This window comes from Vulpes lagopus, chromosome 16 (assembly GCF_018345385.1).
Source record: "Vulpes lagopus strain Blue_001 chromosome 16, ASM1834538v1, whole genome shotgun sequence".
In the NCBI taxonomy this organism is placed as follows: Eukaryota; Metazoa; Chordata; class Mammalia; order Carnivora; family Canidae; genus Vulpes; species Vulpes lagopus.
Genome location: NC_054839.1, coordinates 30,588,950 through 30,601,577, shown reverse-complemented (window position 1 = coordinate 30,601,577; position 12,628 = coordinate 30,588,950). Strand labels below are relative to the sequence as shown.

The window sequence follows — 12,628 nt, the reverse complement described above, 5'->3', positions numbered from 1 at the left end:
GGCTGATAAAGAGGAGAAAAGAGATGTGATCTGTAATGTGCAATTGGCTTTTTGATGTAGTAATGACTGAACTCATTGATGTAGTAGAGTGAGTCCATAGCCCTTTTACCTTCTTCTTGCCCTTTCTCTCTGCCTTCTTTCTCTTTAGTTTCTCTGAAAGATGCTAAAATGTCAATAGCCTTACCACAGTGAAATCTGAGACAGATAAAAATGGCAAAGGGCAACACCTGGACAACTGGGGGATTTAGAGGGATTAACTTTGATATTCTCTAATAGCTTTAAACTATTTGCATGGAAAGGTTTCTTGTTTGTAGTCTTATATAAATCACTGGAGCCATTCTAGAGCTATTTCTGCCTTTCCAAGGTACTTCAGGACCTTGAACTTTTTACTAAAAATGACATGTCTAAATCTCCAAAGGGTCTAGATTTAAAATGTTGACCATCTGATTTCCACCCCTGATATGGATGATTTTTATGTTTAGAGAAGGCAATATATCAACAAATGTATTAAAGTTAGCTTCCCACCAACCATCCCTGAAAGGACAAAGAAAGCACAACCTGAGACCTGAAGGGAACTTTTACTATTAAAATGATTTAATGATAAAGAAAATGTGATGTGTGTGTCTATATATATATATATATATAGACACACACACACACATATGCACATACACACATACACACACACACACCCTGGAATATTAGCCATAAAAAAGAATGAGATCTTGCCATCTGTGATAACATGAATGCATCTAGAGGGAGTTATGCCAGGTGAAGTAAGTCAGACAGGGAAAGACAAATACCATATGATCTCACTTATATATGAAACTTAAAACAAAGAAAAAGCAGAAATAGGCACATAAATTCAGAGAACCAAATGATGGTTGCCAGGAGGTCAGTGTAGGGATGGACAAAATGGGTGAAGGGGAGTGGAGATACAAGTTTCTAGTTCTGGAATGAGTAAGTCATGAGGATAAAAGGTACAGTGTAGGGAATATAGTTAATGGTATTGAAATAGCATTATATGGTGAAAGATGGTAGCTATACTTGTGGTGAACATTGTATCACATATAGAGTTGTTGAATCACTATGTTGTACACCTGCAACTAATGTGAACATTGTGTCAACTCTATTTCAATTAAAAACAAATTTACTGGGACTCCTGGGTGGCTCAGTCAGTTGAGCACTGGACTCTCAATTTTGGCTTAGATCATGATCTCAGGGTTGTGAGATGGAGTCCTGCACCAGGCTCCACACCCAGCAAGGGATCTGCTTGAGATTCTATCCCTTTTCCTCTGCCCCTCTCCCAACCTGCATATGCTCTCTCTTGCTTGTTCTCTCTCTAAAATAAATAATCTTTTTTTTTTTAAAGAAAACTGTTACATTTACTTTAAAAATAAAAAAATAAAGAGTTTGTAATAGCTTGGCCTCAATCCACAGGTCAGGCTCTTTGACCATTATGTCTTTTGAGAACATGAAGAATAAAATATTAGAGAAAAAAGGACCTTAAGATGGCATAGTCTAATTCCATTCCTTGTGGTGAGAAAACTTGGTGCAGAGAAGTGAAAGAACATGGTCACAAACTGTATTAAAATCAGAATTAAAAATTGAATCCAGATCTCCTTCGTACACTGATACTGGGCTCTAGTGCTATGATGCATACTAATAAAAGTAACCTCAAGATTATAACTTTGTATAAACTGTCAAGACAACTCAGTTCTAAATAGCAAGAATGTTTATTATTGTATTAAAAAGTATTTCATTAAAATGATTTAGTCACAACAGAGTAATGACTGGGACCTTACTATTAGAATAGTTAGCATATCTCATCAGCATTTTGCATGAAAAGAGCCACTTGTATTAAAAATTTCTAAAGACTTCTGAGGCTTTAGGTACTGCTAATATCTTATTCCCGTGGTGAGAAATCTGTTGTTGCCACAAGAGATTGAGTTACTCTCTCTCCTCTCTCTCTTTTGCTTTGCTGTCCTCCCTGCTCCAATGTTATGAAGGAATCAAGGCCTTGGAGGTCTTACTAAAATTAATCAAAGGACTGACAAAAATTAGAAAGGATATCTTGCTGGGGCTCTCTTTTTTCAAGTTGATTTTTCACACCTCATTAGAAATGGGAGTATTATACTTTCCTTGGTCACAGATGAACCATTGCACTTTATAGGCCTCTCAGAGAGTAAGCAAAGGAATATGATGAATGCTGTTTCCGTAGGACCACATGTTTGTTACATTGAAGTGCAGGAAATCTGTTACATAATCCCTTATTCTGTATTTTCTTAAACAGTTAAAACACAGCCAAGTTTTATATTTAAATTAAGAAATATGAAGGACAAATTGCAAAGTGAGAGGTATGCTGGGAAGTTCTTCTAAACTGATTTAAACCAAGTACTGCTGTGGAAATTAATAAGGCTATGTTGAGGATAATTAAATCCAAGTATTTCTGGCCATTTGGCCTGGAAGCATCTGATATCCTTTCAGGGACATTCTTGTTTGTACAGATTTCAGAAAAAAACTGAATATAACCTAAGTGACACAAGATTTTCGTGTTTTTGTTTTTGTTTTTCTAAAGAAGCCAAGATCTCGAAACGATTATCAAAGTGAATGCTAGGAGAGATAAAACTAGGAGAGGGTGAGAACTGTTTTGATGTTTCTGCATCTTGTTTGTTTTCTCCCAAATTCCACTGCGTGATCTTCTTAGTAATATTGAGGGAGTCACATCTTTGATTTTACCTTCTGTCTTTTGTCTGATCCTTGTCACCCTGATTTTTACTTTGGAGGGTCTACAATGGATTTTATCTAAATTTACATTTGGCTAATATAAAATCCCAGAGATTAATTTAACTATATTATTGATAGGCAATTTTTATAATAAAATTAATATCTGTATAATAATTTTCTCCAAAAGCTTTCAACTAATCATCAATAATATGGAATGTCTATTTATATATAACACTCTGAAAATACTTTGAAACTGATCTAAACTTTTTTTTAAGAGGTGAAGACCTTGATAATCTTATCAGAGCAAATCCCAAAGGAAGTGAAAATGCTACTGGGTAAGCATTATTAGTGTCTTTAAGTCTGATTTCTGTAAGTAGCAATCAATAAAATAAAATGATTTGGCATTTTAACTTCATAACCATATTTTATTAGCATGGACTTAGACAATAACAGTGGGCCATATGACCTTCCTTTCTTGTTCCTTAAAAAAAATCACTTATTTTTTGAAGAACTGTTCTAGTATTTGATAGTAAGTTGCCTTTTATACCAGATTTTAGGCTTTAATTTGTTTAATGGATGATTAATGGAGAAATGAGTTTCTTTGTATCTAAAGAATGCATTGTCTTGACAACATTTTCAAGGTCCAAGTAACAAAGATAGCCAGAAGTGAGGCTTGACTAAAACTCTTGTAAATCAGCTTCTCTTAAGATGAGGGTCTCAAAAAGTAGCCGAAGGGAGGGGCTGGACAGGTATATCCATTGGATATACATGGAGTATCCAGGTATACTCCATCCAAGAGTAAGGAAATTCCCCAACTTTTTCTCCTTCTCAGGGCTCTGTCAGTAGGACATGCAGTCACGATACTTCTGCCAACCTCTACAGTATTAACTTTTTGGGGTTCAGGTTATTCCTTTTTGATATTACTCAGTGCATTTTAATGAGGGTGACATGTGTATCCCTGAGAAATGAATTTTCCTACCATGTAAGCTATTTTTTTCTTGCTCTTTGTAGTTTATCATAATCTAATTATATTTTTTAAAAACTTGGGTTAGGAAAAAAGTTTATATGAAGACATATATTCTTATCATTTAAAAATATTATTGTTATTGATATTGTTATTATTTAAAAACAGAATAGGCAATTATATCTGATGTGTTGAGTAGAAATTTATATTCTGTCTGGATCTGGTATAGAACTTAATCTGACTCACATTACTTCTCTAATCATTATTCAGTTTATTAGTGTTTTACTTAATAACATTCATTAAAACTCAGTTCTTTATTCAAAGAAAACAAGACCTCGATGGATTTATTAAAGTGAATCCTGAAACAAATAAAAATATCAAGAGGTAAGATATTTAAAGCTTCCCCCTTCCCTTTGGTGCTTATAAGCACATTGGAATCTTGAGTGCTTTTATTCAGGAGGGTAAATTAAAATTCAAATAAGTTCTCTTTTCCCCCAAACATATCACAATAACTAGTTTTATACAAGTGATACTCAGAAGTGATCTTTTGCATTTTATTTTTGGGTAACATTTACTATCAGGTAGATTTTGAGAAATTAAATGGGAATTTGAATGAGCTCCTCTACTGAGTTAAATTATTTCTTTCCTTGTGTGTGTGTGTGTGTGTATAAGTGTATACGTGTGTATGTGTAAGTAGTATGTGTTTATATAAATGTATTTGTGTATTATAAATAGTGTGTATGTATAAGTATATATGTATATTAATCAGGGTTCTCCAGAGAAACTGAAACAATAGGGCATGTATATATTTAGAAAGAGATGTATTATAAAGGATTGGCTTATGCTCTTACAAGAGCTGAGAAGTCCCAAGATTTGTAGTTTGCAAACTGGACACCAAGGAGAGCCAGTGATGCAATTCCTGTCCAAATCCAAATGCCTAAGGACCAGGAGGGCTGATGATTTAACTCTCAACACCAGAAGGAGATGTCTTAGGTCAAGCAGTCAGGCAGACAAACTCCCTTCTAACATGGCCTTTTTGCTCTATTTCAATCCTCAATGGATTGGTTGTGGCCCGTGTGTTAGGGAGGACCATCTACTTTACTCAGTCTAGATTAAATGTTAACCTCACCCTAAAACACCCTCACAGGCATATCCAGTATAATGTTTGACTAAATGTAGGCACTCTGTGACCCAGTCAACTTAACATATGAAATTAACCATAAAAAAAATGTATGTATATACATAAGTGTATGTGTATATATACACAGTATAAATATATATAAATGGATGCATGTGGATATGTTTGTATGTGAATGTGTGCATGTGTAGTGTATTTGTGTGTAGCATATCTATGTCTACATAGTGTAGTGTATGTTTAAAGATGAAGAGTTTAACAAAGTGTAGTTCATTAAAAGAGTCCTACTTTATCCATTCATCTTTCGATGGACACCGAGGACACTTGATGGGATGAGCACTGGGTGTTTTTCTGTATGTTGGTAAATTGAACACCAATAAAAATTAATTAAAAAAAATAAATAAATAAAACTAACTTTTCTAAAACTAAAAAAAAAAAAAAAAAAAAAAAAAGAGTCCTACTACCCATGAACTGTCAAGTAAATCTGGAAAGCTTATGTTCTCCTGCTATTTATTTTTTAAAAAGCAGATGGGATATATTTGAAACTGAGCTTGTTGGTATGTTGCTGAAAAACAGTACACCAAATAACTCCATGTGGTTTCCTTTGAACTTCTTTCCATTCGGTCAACTCAGTACATGATATTATTAGTTGATTCTAAAATGTGTCACTGATGCCTGCAGGCCCAGTCAGCAGAGCAAGGGCTCAGTTAGCTGAAAAGCTGCGGTGCACACTGTCAGGCTATCCTGTTCTCAGCAGCATGAAATGGTGGGAGGCCCAGAGACTCAGGGAGTTAGACACCTGTATTTGCACCCAATAAACTGAGAAGAAAGTGTTGATTTCCCTGGCTATCTGTGTAGTCCAGGAAGATACCTCAAGGTAGTGAATGTGAACGGGGAGTCCAAATTCTGTTCAAATTCTGACTTGGTCACTTGATAGCTGTGTCCTCAAGCTTCAATTTACTCATCCACAAAATAGAGATCATAACACTATCATGCCTGGCACATAGTAGATACAAGTAGTTGTTAGCAATAGTAAAGATTCAGATGAATTATGTTCTCTTAGTGATTTAGATACTGTTTAAATATTTAATTTACTTTGACTCTCCAAGAAAAATCTGTTTTCCTTTCTAATTTTTATTTAAAAGAGTATTTCAAATAACCACCTGTTATTTTTTATATGTTGGTGTGTGTCTGTGTGAATGTCTATGTTGTACATGTGTATACATGCAAATGTTTGTGTGTGTGTTTGCATGAGTGTATGTATATATGTCGATGTGCCTTTGTATGTATGTCAGTACACATGCATATGGGTGTATGCATGTCTTTGCAATTATCCTGTGTGTGATTGCATAAAAGTGCACACATGCTTGTATGTGCATGAATATATGTATATCTGTATGCTTTTGTATGCATATTAATTCATATGTACATGGATGTCTATGTGTGTGCATTCGTGTCCATATGTTTGGGAGTATGCATTGTGTGTGTGTGTGTTTGTGTGCATACTTCCTGAGAGCTTTTAGGAACCCTAATTGTCTTTTTCTTTCAGTACACATAATTAAGTTCTGTAGATCTTTTAAAAGTAAAACTAAATCATGCTCCCTCTCTTATTAAAAAATCACAAGGTTTTTCCATTTCAAGTAGAATACAATTCTAACCTTCAGCAATGGTCTCTTACTTGTTCAATACAGTCCAGCCAAATTAATCTTTTTTCCTATTCCTGTCTCATTTCTGCCTTATGAGTTCTGCATATGCTATTCCCACTTTGGACTGCTTTACCCCCACATTGTCATTTCTGACCATTGACTATAATTGTCACCACCCCCTCCTCCAACCCCAGCAACATAGGCATCAGGCACTCCTTCTTATTTTCTTCAGAGTATGTATTGTTATCTGGAATTGTGACATTCATTTATATGCTTGGTTGTATATTGCTTGCCTCTTCCCAAGTTAGAATGAAAGGCTCATAAGGCGTAAGCCTATGTCTGTATTATTTACAGGTTTCCATAACTAATTGTAAATTGAAAGAATGAATGAGTACTGGGGACTTATATAGTATGAGGCTTTGATTCACCATTTAGCTCGAAATGTTATTTTAAATTATTACATTAATTAGCACACTCTTCTTTATTGATTTTATTTACTTTGAGATTTAAACAAACTTCCACTTATATGTGCTCTATTTAATATGTTTAAAGAGATCAAGTTCTTGGCAAAATAATCAAAGTGAACTCCAGAATCAACACAAGTATTACAAAGGAGGCGTCACAATGCTTATTGTTGTGTTATTTTATTTTATTTTGTTTTAGTACTCAAATCTGGAAAACAGAATCCTGGGATTGTTTTTCTCAGACTCTGGCATTCAAATCTCACATATTTCATTTAGGCAAAAAATCAAGGAGAGGTAAAAAACATCAACAAGGATATTCTGGGACAGAATAGTTGCTTCTGTTGGGTCAGTTGTTTCATTTTGCATGGAAAAGGTCCTCATTTTTTTTATTGCTGCTTTTAGCTTGGGCATATACATTCTCAGACATCTGGATACAAGTAAAAACTTGAGTCAACATCTGGATGTTTCCAAATATCTGTATCTTTGATGTTGTAGAGATGCAACCTCAGAGACTTTCTGATACAATCTTAGTAGGGCCACGGGGCATGGACAAACAGGGTGTACCTTCTGCAGATATCCTTTACCCATGTGGCATCCTCTGTAGATCAGAGGGGCATTGACTTGTGCTGTGAATATGGAAAACACATAGAAACAATAAGAAAAGCAAAATTCCACTAAGATCAGAAACAGAATATATTGAAGGGTAACAACAAAATACTGATGTTTTTAGTGACTACATGGAGTTTTTTTATTATAGTAAATATAATATACATTTCAGAACTCTATAGATTTTAATCTTCCTATTGTTTGTTGCCAACACAATTAGTCAAAATTTGTAGTTTTAACACATAGTTACAAGTACCAGACACAGACACCAGGTTGTATAACATGGACATTAATAAATTGGCTTATTAGTCTTAATCCAGTGCTATGAATAGAAAACCTGCTAATGAATGTCAATTTTACAAAATATAGATTATCCAAAGTTGATTTTAAATTCCCACAGCATGTTGGAGATTGACATTAAGAGGATGTACTTTCTGGAATGTTCCATGAGATGCATATATAGACTATTACAAAATGTTCAGTACACCTGGCAAAGGTTAAGAGCATAGCATTAAATGAATCATAATAGACATAGAGTCCCAATACAGTGTTTTTAACTGGCCTAAAGGCTCCAAGATTAAAATATTGTCTCATTGAGCCTCAGAGATGTATAAATCCCTACATACTTCTGCATAGTAACCTTTAACAATCTTCCATTCTTTGGCATGATCTCAGTAAGTGTTTATCCTGTTTTTTCATTTGGTAGTAATCTATCATTAACCTAATCATTTTTCTTCAATGTTTTACAGGGGCCAGAGCCTTGACAATCTTATTCAAGTGACTCCTGAAGGAAACAGAAGTAACACAAGGTGAAGATTATGTCTTATCTGTCTTCTCCTTCTCTGTCTGCATTGATTTGTGGCACTCATCAGAAAAACTGTGTGGAAAAAAAAAATCTTTGGATTGGAACCAGAAAATCTGAAATCCATTACTTCCCAGCTGGGTGCCTTTGAGCAAGTTCCTTGGACACTGTGGGCTGAGGCTTCTTAAGTTATAAAATGATGATCCTTTATAACTGTTATACCTTTGTCACTTGATTGTTGTAAGATCAAGTAAAATAATGGATATAAAATCCCTTTAAAGCAAGAAGGCTCTATAAATGGAAATTATTAACAAAATATAGTTTAGTGACACCTATAGTGTTCAATGGAATATTGTGGGGGGCAGGTGAAAATTTTTGGCAAATCATTACATAGTTCCTGATTTTTAAAAAAAACTTAATTTTGCCCTAATGTTATGGTTTTATTTTGAGGGTAAATAGGAATCTGAGCCATATAGGGATGATTTGTATGGAGGTCAAAATTTGTACTTTTTAAAGTTATGGACAAAGACTGGTATTTATTTTTCTCAAAACTTAATAGCAAAATTCATCTTGAGCATATATATCTTTCAAATAAATTCTTAGTTGATTTAATTGTATTTTTACTTATCATTTTGTTTTGTTTTGTTTTTCGTTTTTAAGTTCCAAAGACCTTGATAACCTCATCAAAGTGGTTCCACAAACAGGAAAAAGTGTGCAAGGGTAAGATTTAATATGCTTCTTGTTTTTTTGTTTCACACATACCAATGCTTAAAAATATAATTAAAATAACATTTTAGCAGACTGACACTGAACTCCAATAAAAGCCTGGTGACCTCCATGACATCGTATCTAAAACGTTGAAGATTTTGGTCAACTGATTCTTAGTATAATGGGGGTAACCTTTGGTTAATTAGATGTACAGTTGATTTCCAAGAATGACAAGACACTTTATTCATTGATTTCTTTATTTTTCTTAAGCAGAATATGGCACAGGAGTGGGGAAAAAGAATTAGATGATAGACCATAGATGTGGGTCTAGGCCTTGGCTCTGCCCTCACTAACGGTGCAAAATGAGATTGGCCACTTCTATTTGGGCTTCAGTTTCCTTGTCCTCTAATAAGGAACTTGGACCAGGTGCTGTCTTGTCATTTCAATGGGAATTCAATTACTAAATGCCAATACAATGGTAGGTATCATGGAAAGAGCAAGTGCTCTTGAGTTAGAGCACTTTGGTTTCACTTAATCTTTGTATGTCTCAGTTTTTCCCTTTGAGAAAATGGGATGATAAAACTTCCTATATTGACTGATTAATGTGAGGATTCAATTATATAAATCATGTAAATCACTTGAACAGTGCCGGCACATCATGAATTTTCTAAAACCACTGGTTATTGTTTATTTCTATGCAGCAGTAGTTAGGTCCAAAAATATATATTCCATAGCACTGAAAAACTCCAGTCCTCTGAGATGATTTCTGTATTCCTAAATATTTTATAATAAAATATTTTATAAAAATGTTTCTTGGTTTTAATAAATATTTGCAACCATGTGTTGTAAACCAACCACTGATCTGATCATTTTTTCCATGTTCTAAAGGAGCCAAAGTCTTGACAGCCTCATCCAAGTAGCTCCTGAAAGAAACAGAAATAACCAAAGGTGAGGTTCATGGAATTCTTTTATCTATTTTTTTTCTATTTAACTTAAAAAATGTAATTCATTTTTCTACCATCGAGACAGCCAGTGATGGACTCAAAATCAACAGCTTTGTGTCAGAAACCTAGTGTTCAAGGCCTTGCTCAGGGCTCCTGGGCCATGGGCTTTAATGGAAGATAAAGAATTCCTTAAAATATTTCTTACTAGTATGGGATTTGTGTTCCCTGCTTGGGATTTCAACATAATTCTATTTCAGGATAATAGTTCAACATGATAGGATGCAGTAATTTACATGAAAGGAAATACACATGATAAGATTAGTTTACAAGTTAATTCTAAAGATTCCTAAAGTGATACAAACCTTTCTGGCCTTTTTTCTCTTCAAGACATATAACATTTTGTCCAGTAATACAGTATATCAAATTAGGCAACTTGTTTAGGCCTTTGGGGTTAGTGTTGGTATGAGAACCCATTGTGATAATAGAAATGTCTCTTTAGAGTTATAATTGCCTATTGGGATGTTTAGAATAAAAGCAATTCATGTAATCCAAAAGTCTTGCTTGCTCTGATTTAGCCTTGCATAAAATGCAATTCTGAAGTGGTTTAATTGATATCTGAGAGTAGCCTCAGTGCTACACATTCACATTATATATATTGCCCCATACCTTGGAATCAGGAAATAATTCTGTTTTTTAAAAGTTCCAGGTTTTGTTGTTTTGTTTGCTTGTTTTTGTTTTATTTTTTTGGAGGGTAGGGAAATGAGGCATACATAGAAATGATAAAAAAAATTTTATATTTTTCTCTTGTTCATTACAACCTCCCCAAATATCCTACATGCTAATTCAACAATAAAATATAATATGGAAAATAAAAAGCTTAAGAGCAATTTAAATGTGAAGTTGTCTTGAAAGAAACAAGAATAAAATTAAATTCTCATATATACATAATTGTGTAAGAAATGAATTCATAGCCACCTGCTTTTCCATTGACTAAAAAGAATTCAAGTAATGATGAAGTTTTAAATTAGCAATTTCATAATTTAATATTACAGTTGAAAAAGTGTACAAATTATTATTGATTTTAGTTTATGGTGAAAAGCATGGTGCAAATAGAAGGAATTACCATGAACACAGAAAAAGGATGATAGTGGGAAGGAGCATGAGAATTAGGGTCCAGTTGCTATAATTCCAAATCTGATTCATCCTTGGTCACTTCTTCCTACCTACCCCCAAAGAGGGTCTTAACTTCCATGAAGCTCAATTTCTTATTTATAAGGGGAGGATGGTAGTCTCTACCTCAGTAAGGTAGTTATTTTCAGGATTTTTAAAGACTTTGTAAAGTAGAAACTTGATAAACTTGTTACTTTTTATCTAGCATCACATTGTATGATTCACAGGTGTCAAAAGAAAAAATGTCAGTCATAAAATTTGCAGATTTCCAGCTGAATTTGAACTTTTATTTTGTCTTAGCAGGAAAGAAGGTCTAGATGAACTTATTAATATAAGCCCCAAAGCTGTCAAAAACATGGCTGGGTAAGAGAAAGATGTTATTTGTTTGTCCTGTTTTGGTTTTATCCTCTTTAAGAAATACAAATACAATATGAATACAAATGATTTACAGTCATTCCGTGGACAAAATGAATATAGGTCTGGAAAAGCTGTCACAATTTTTATATGTTCCTGGAAATAAATATCTATTTATTACTAGCAAGAAAGAACAATAGTTGGAGAAAATAATATGATGGTGACTTCACTTTTTTTGACCTCAAATAAAGCAATTGAAGAGAATGATTGGGGTAGGAACATAGCTGCTCTATGTGCTATATTTTATTTTTTTCTTTGAAGTATTGATGTTAATACCTTTGTCTCTCAAACTGATGAAAATTTATTAATGACAGTTATTTTTTTAAAAGACATAGAACACTTCATTAGATTCATCATCAGCAATACCATGTATTTCATTTTTGAAGAGTGTTCTCTGGTAGTCAGTGGAAATTTTAGGAGGTTTGTTGTTTCTCAGATGGTTTGATGCTCCCAGCAAAGTTATAGCTCTCTGGCTATATGAAGATTTTTATACTGTTACACACTACTCCATATGTGTGTGTGTATATATATATATATATATATTTTTTTTTTTTCCCTTCAAAGATTTTAATGGAGATTATTGCCTAAACATTTTTTAATCCATCTGAGAAAAGTTAGTTTTAGATTCAGAGAGCAATACAAGCACAGAAGCAGGAAGTCTTTCTAGTTTTGAGGATACAGGAGGCAAGATAGAGGAGTAAAATCTGAAATGGTTTTAACCCAAAATCTTCTAGAAAGTTCAAAAGATGGATACTAGGAAAATTTCACTTTTCTAGGCCTTGGTAGGATAATTCTGAAAGTTCTACTATCATGGATTGGTGACTTTTGACAAGGTCACAATAAAAAAGACAAAGCTGGGCATCCCCAGTAAACATCTTTAAGGCTGTGACTAATGGTCAAAATGTACTAATGTTTGGTATCAGAACTGTTTGTATAAAGTGAGGACCTCATACATGGGGGAAGAGACTTAAGGGACACTTGAGGCAAGGAATAGAACCCAGAAAATGGGTAGAAGATCACAGGTAGTACACTATTTGCAGCTTTAACA

At 33.9% G+C, this 12,628-nt stretch overlaps 1 protein-coding gene across 19 annotated transcripts in view; it reads left to right on the top strand.

Moving 5' to 3' along the window:
* SCEL (sciellin) overlaps positions 1–12,628 on the top strand; it is a 296,272-nt gene that overhangs the window by 248,114 nt on the left and 35,530 nt on the right. For 16 of the 19 annotated variants that reach the window (XM_041730844.1, XM_041730842.1, XM_041730845.1 and 13 more), the window contains 7 exons: positions 2,579–2,638; positions 3,003–3,062; positions 4,016–4,075; positions 8,292–8,351; positions 9,005–9,064; positions 9,941–10,000; positions 11,467–11,529. In XM_041730844.1, the coding sequence (XP_041586778.1) occupies positions 2,579–2,638; positions 3,003–3,062; positions 4,016–4,075; positions 8,292–8,351; positions 9,005–9,064; positions 9,941–10,000; positions 11,467–11,529 (423 nt within the window). The remainder of the gene's footprint in view (positions 1–2,578; positions 2,639–3,002; positions 3,063–4,015; positions 4,076–8,291; positions 8,352–9,004; positions 9,065–9,940; positions 10,001–11,466; positions 11,530–12,628) is intronic. The other 3 variants (XM_041730837.1, XM_041730836.1, XM_041730848.1) reach the window with 3 other exon arrangements.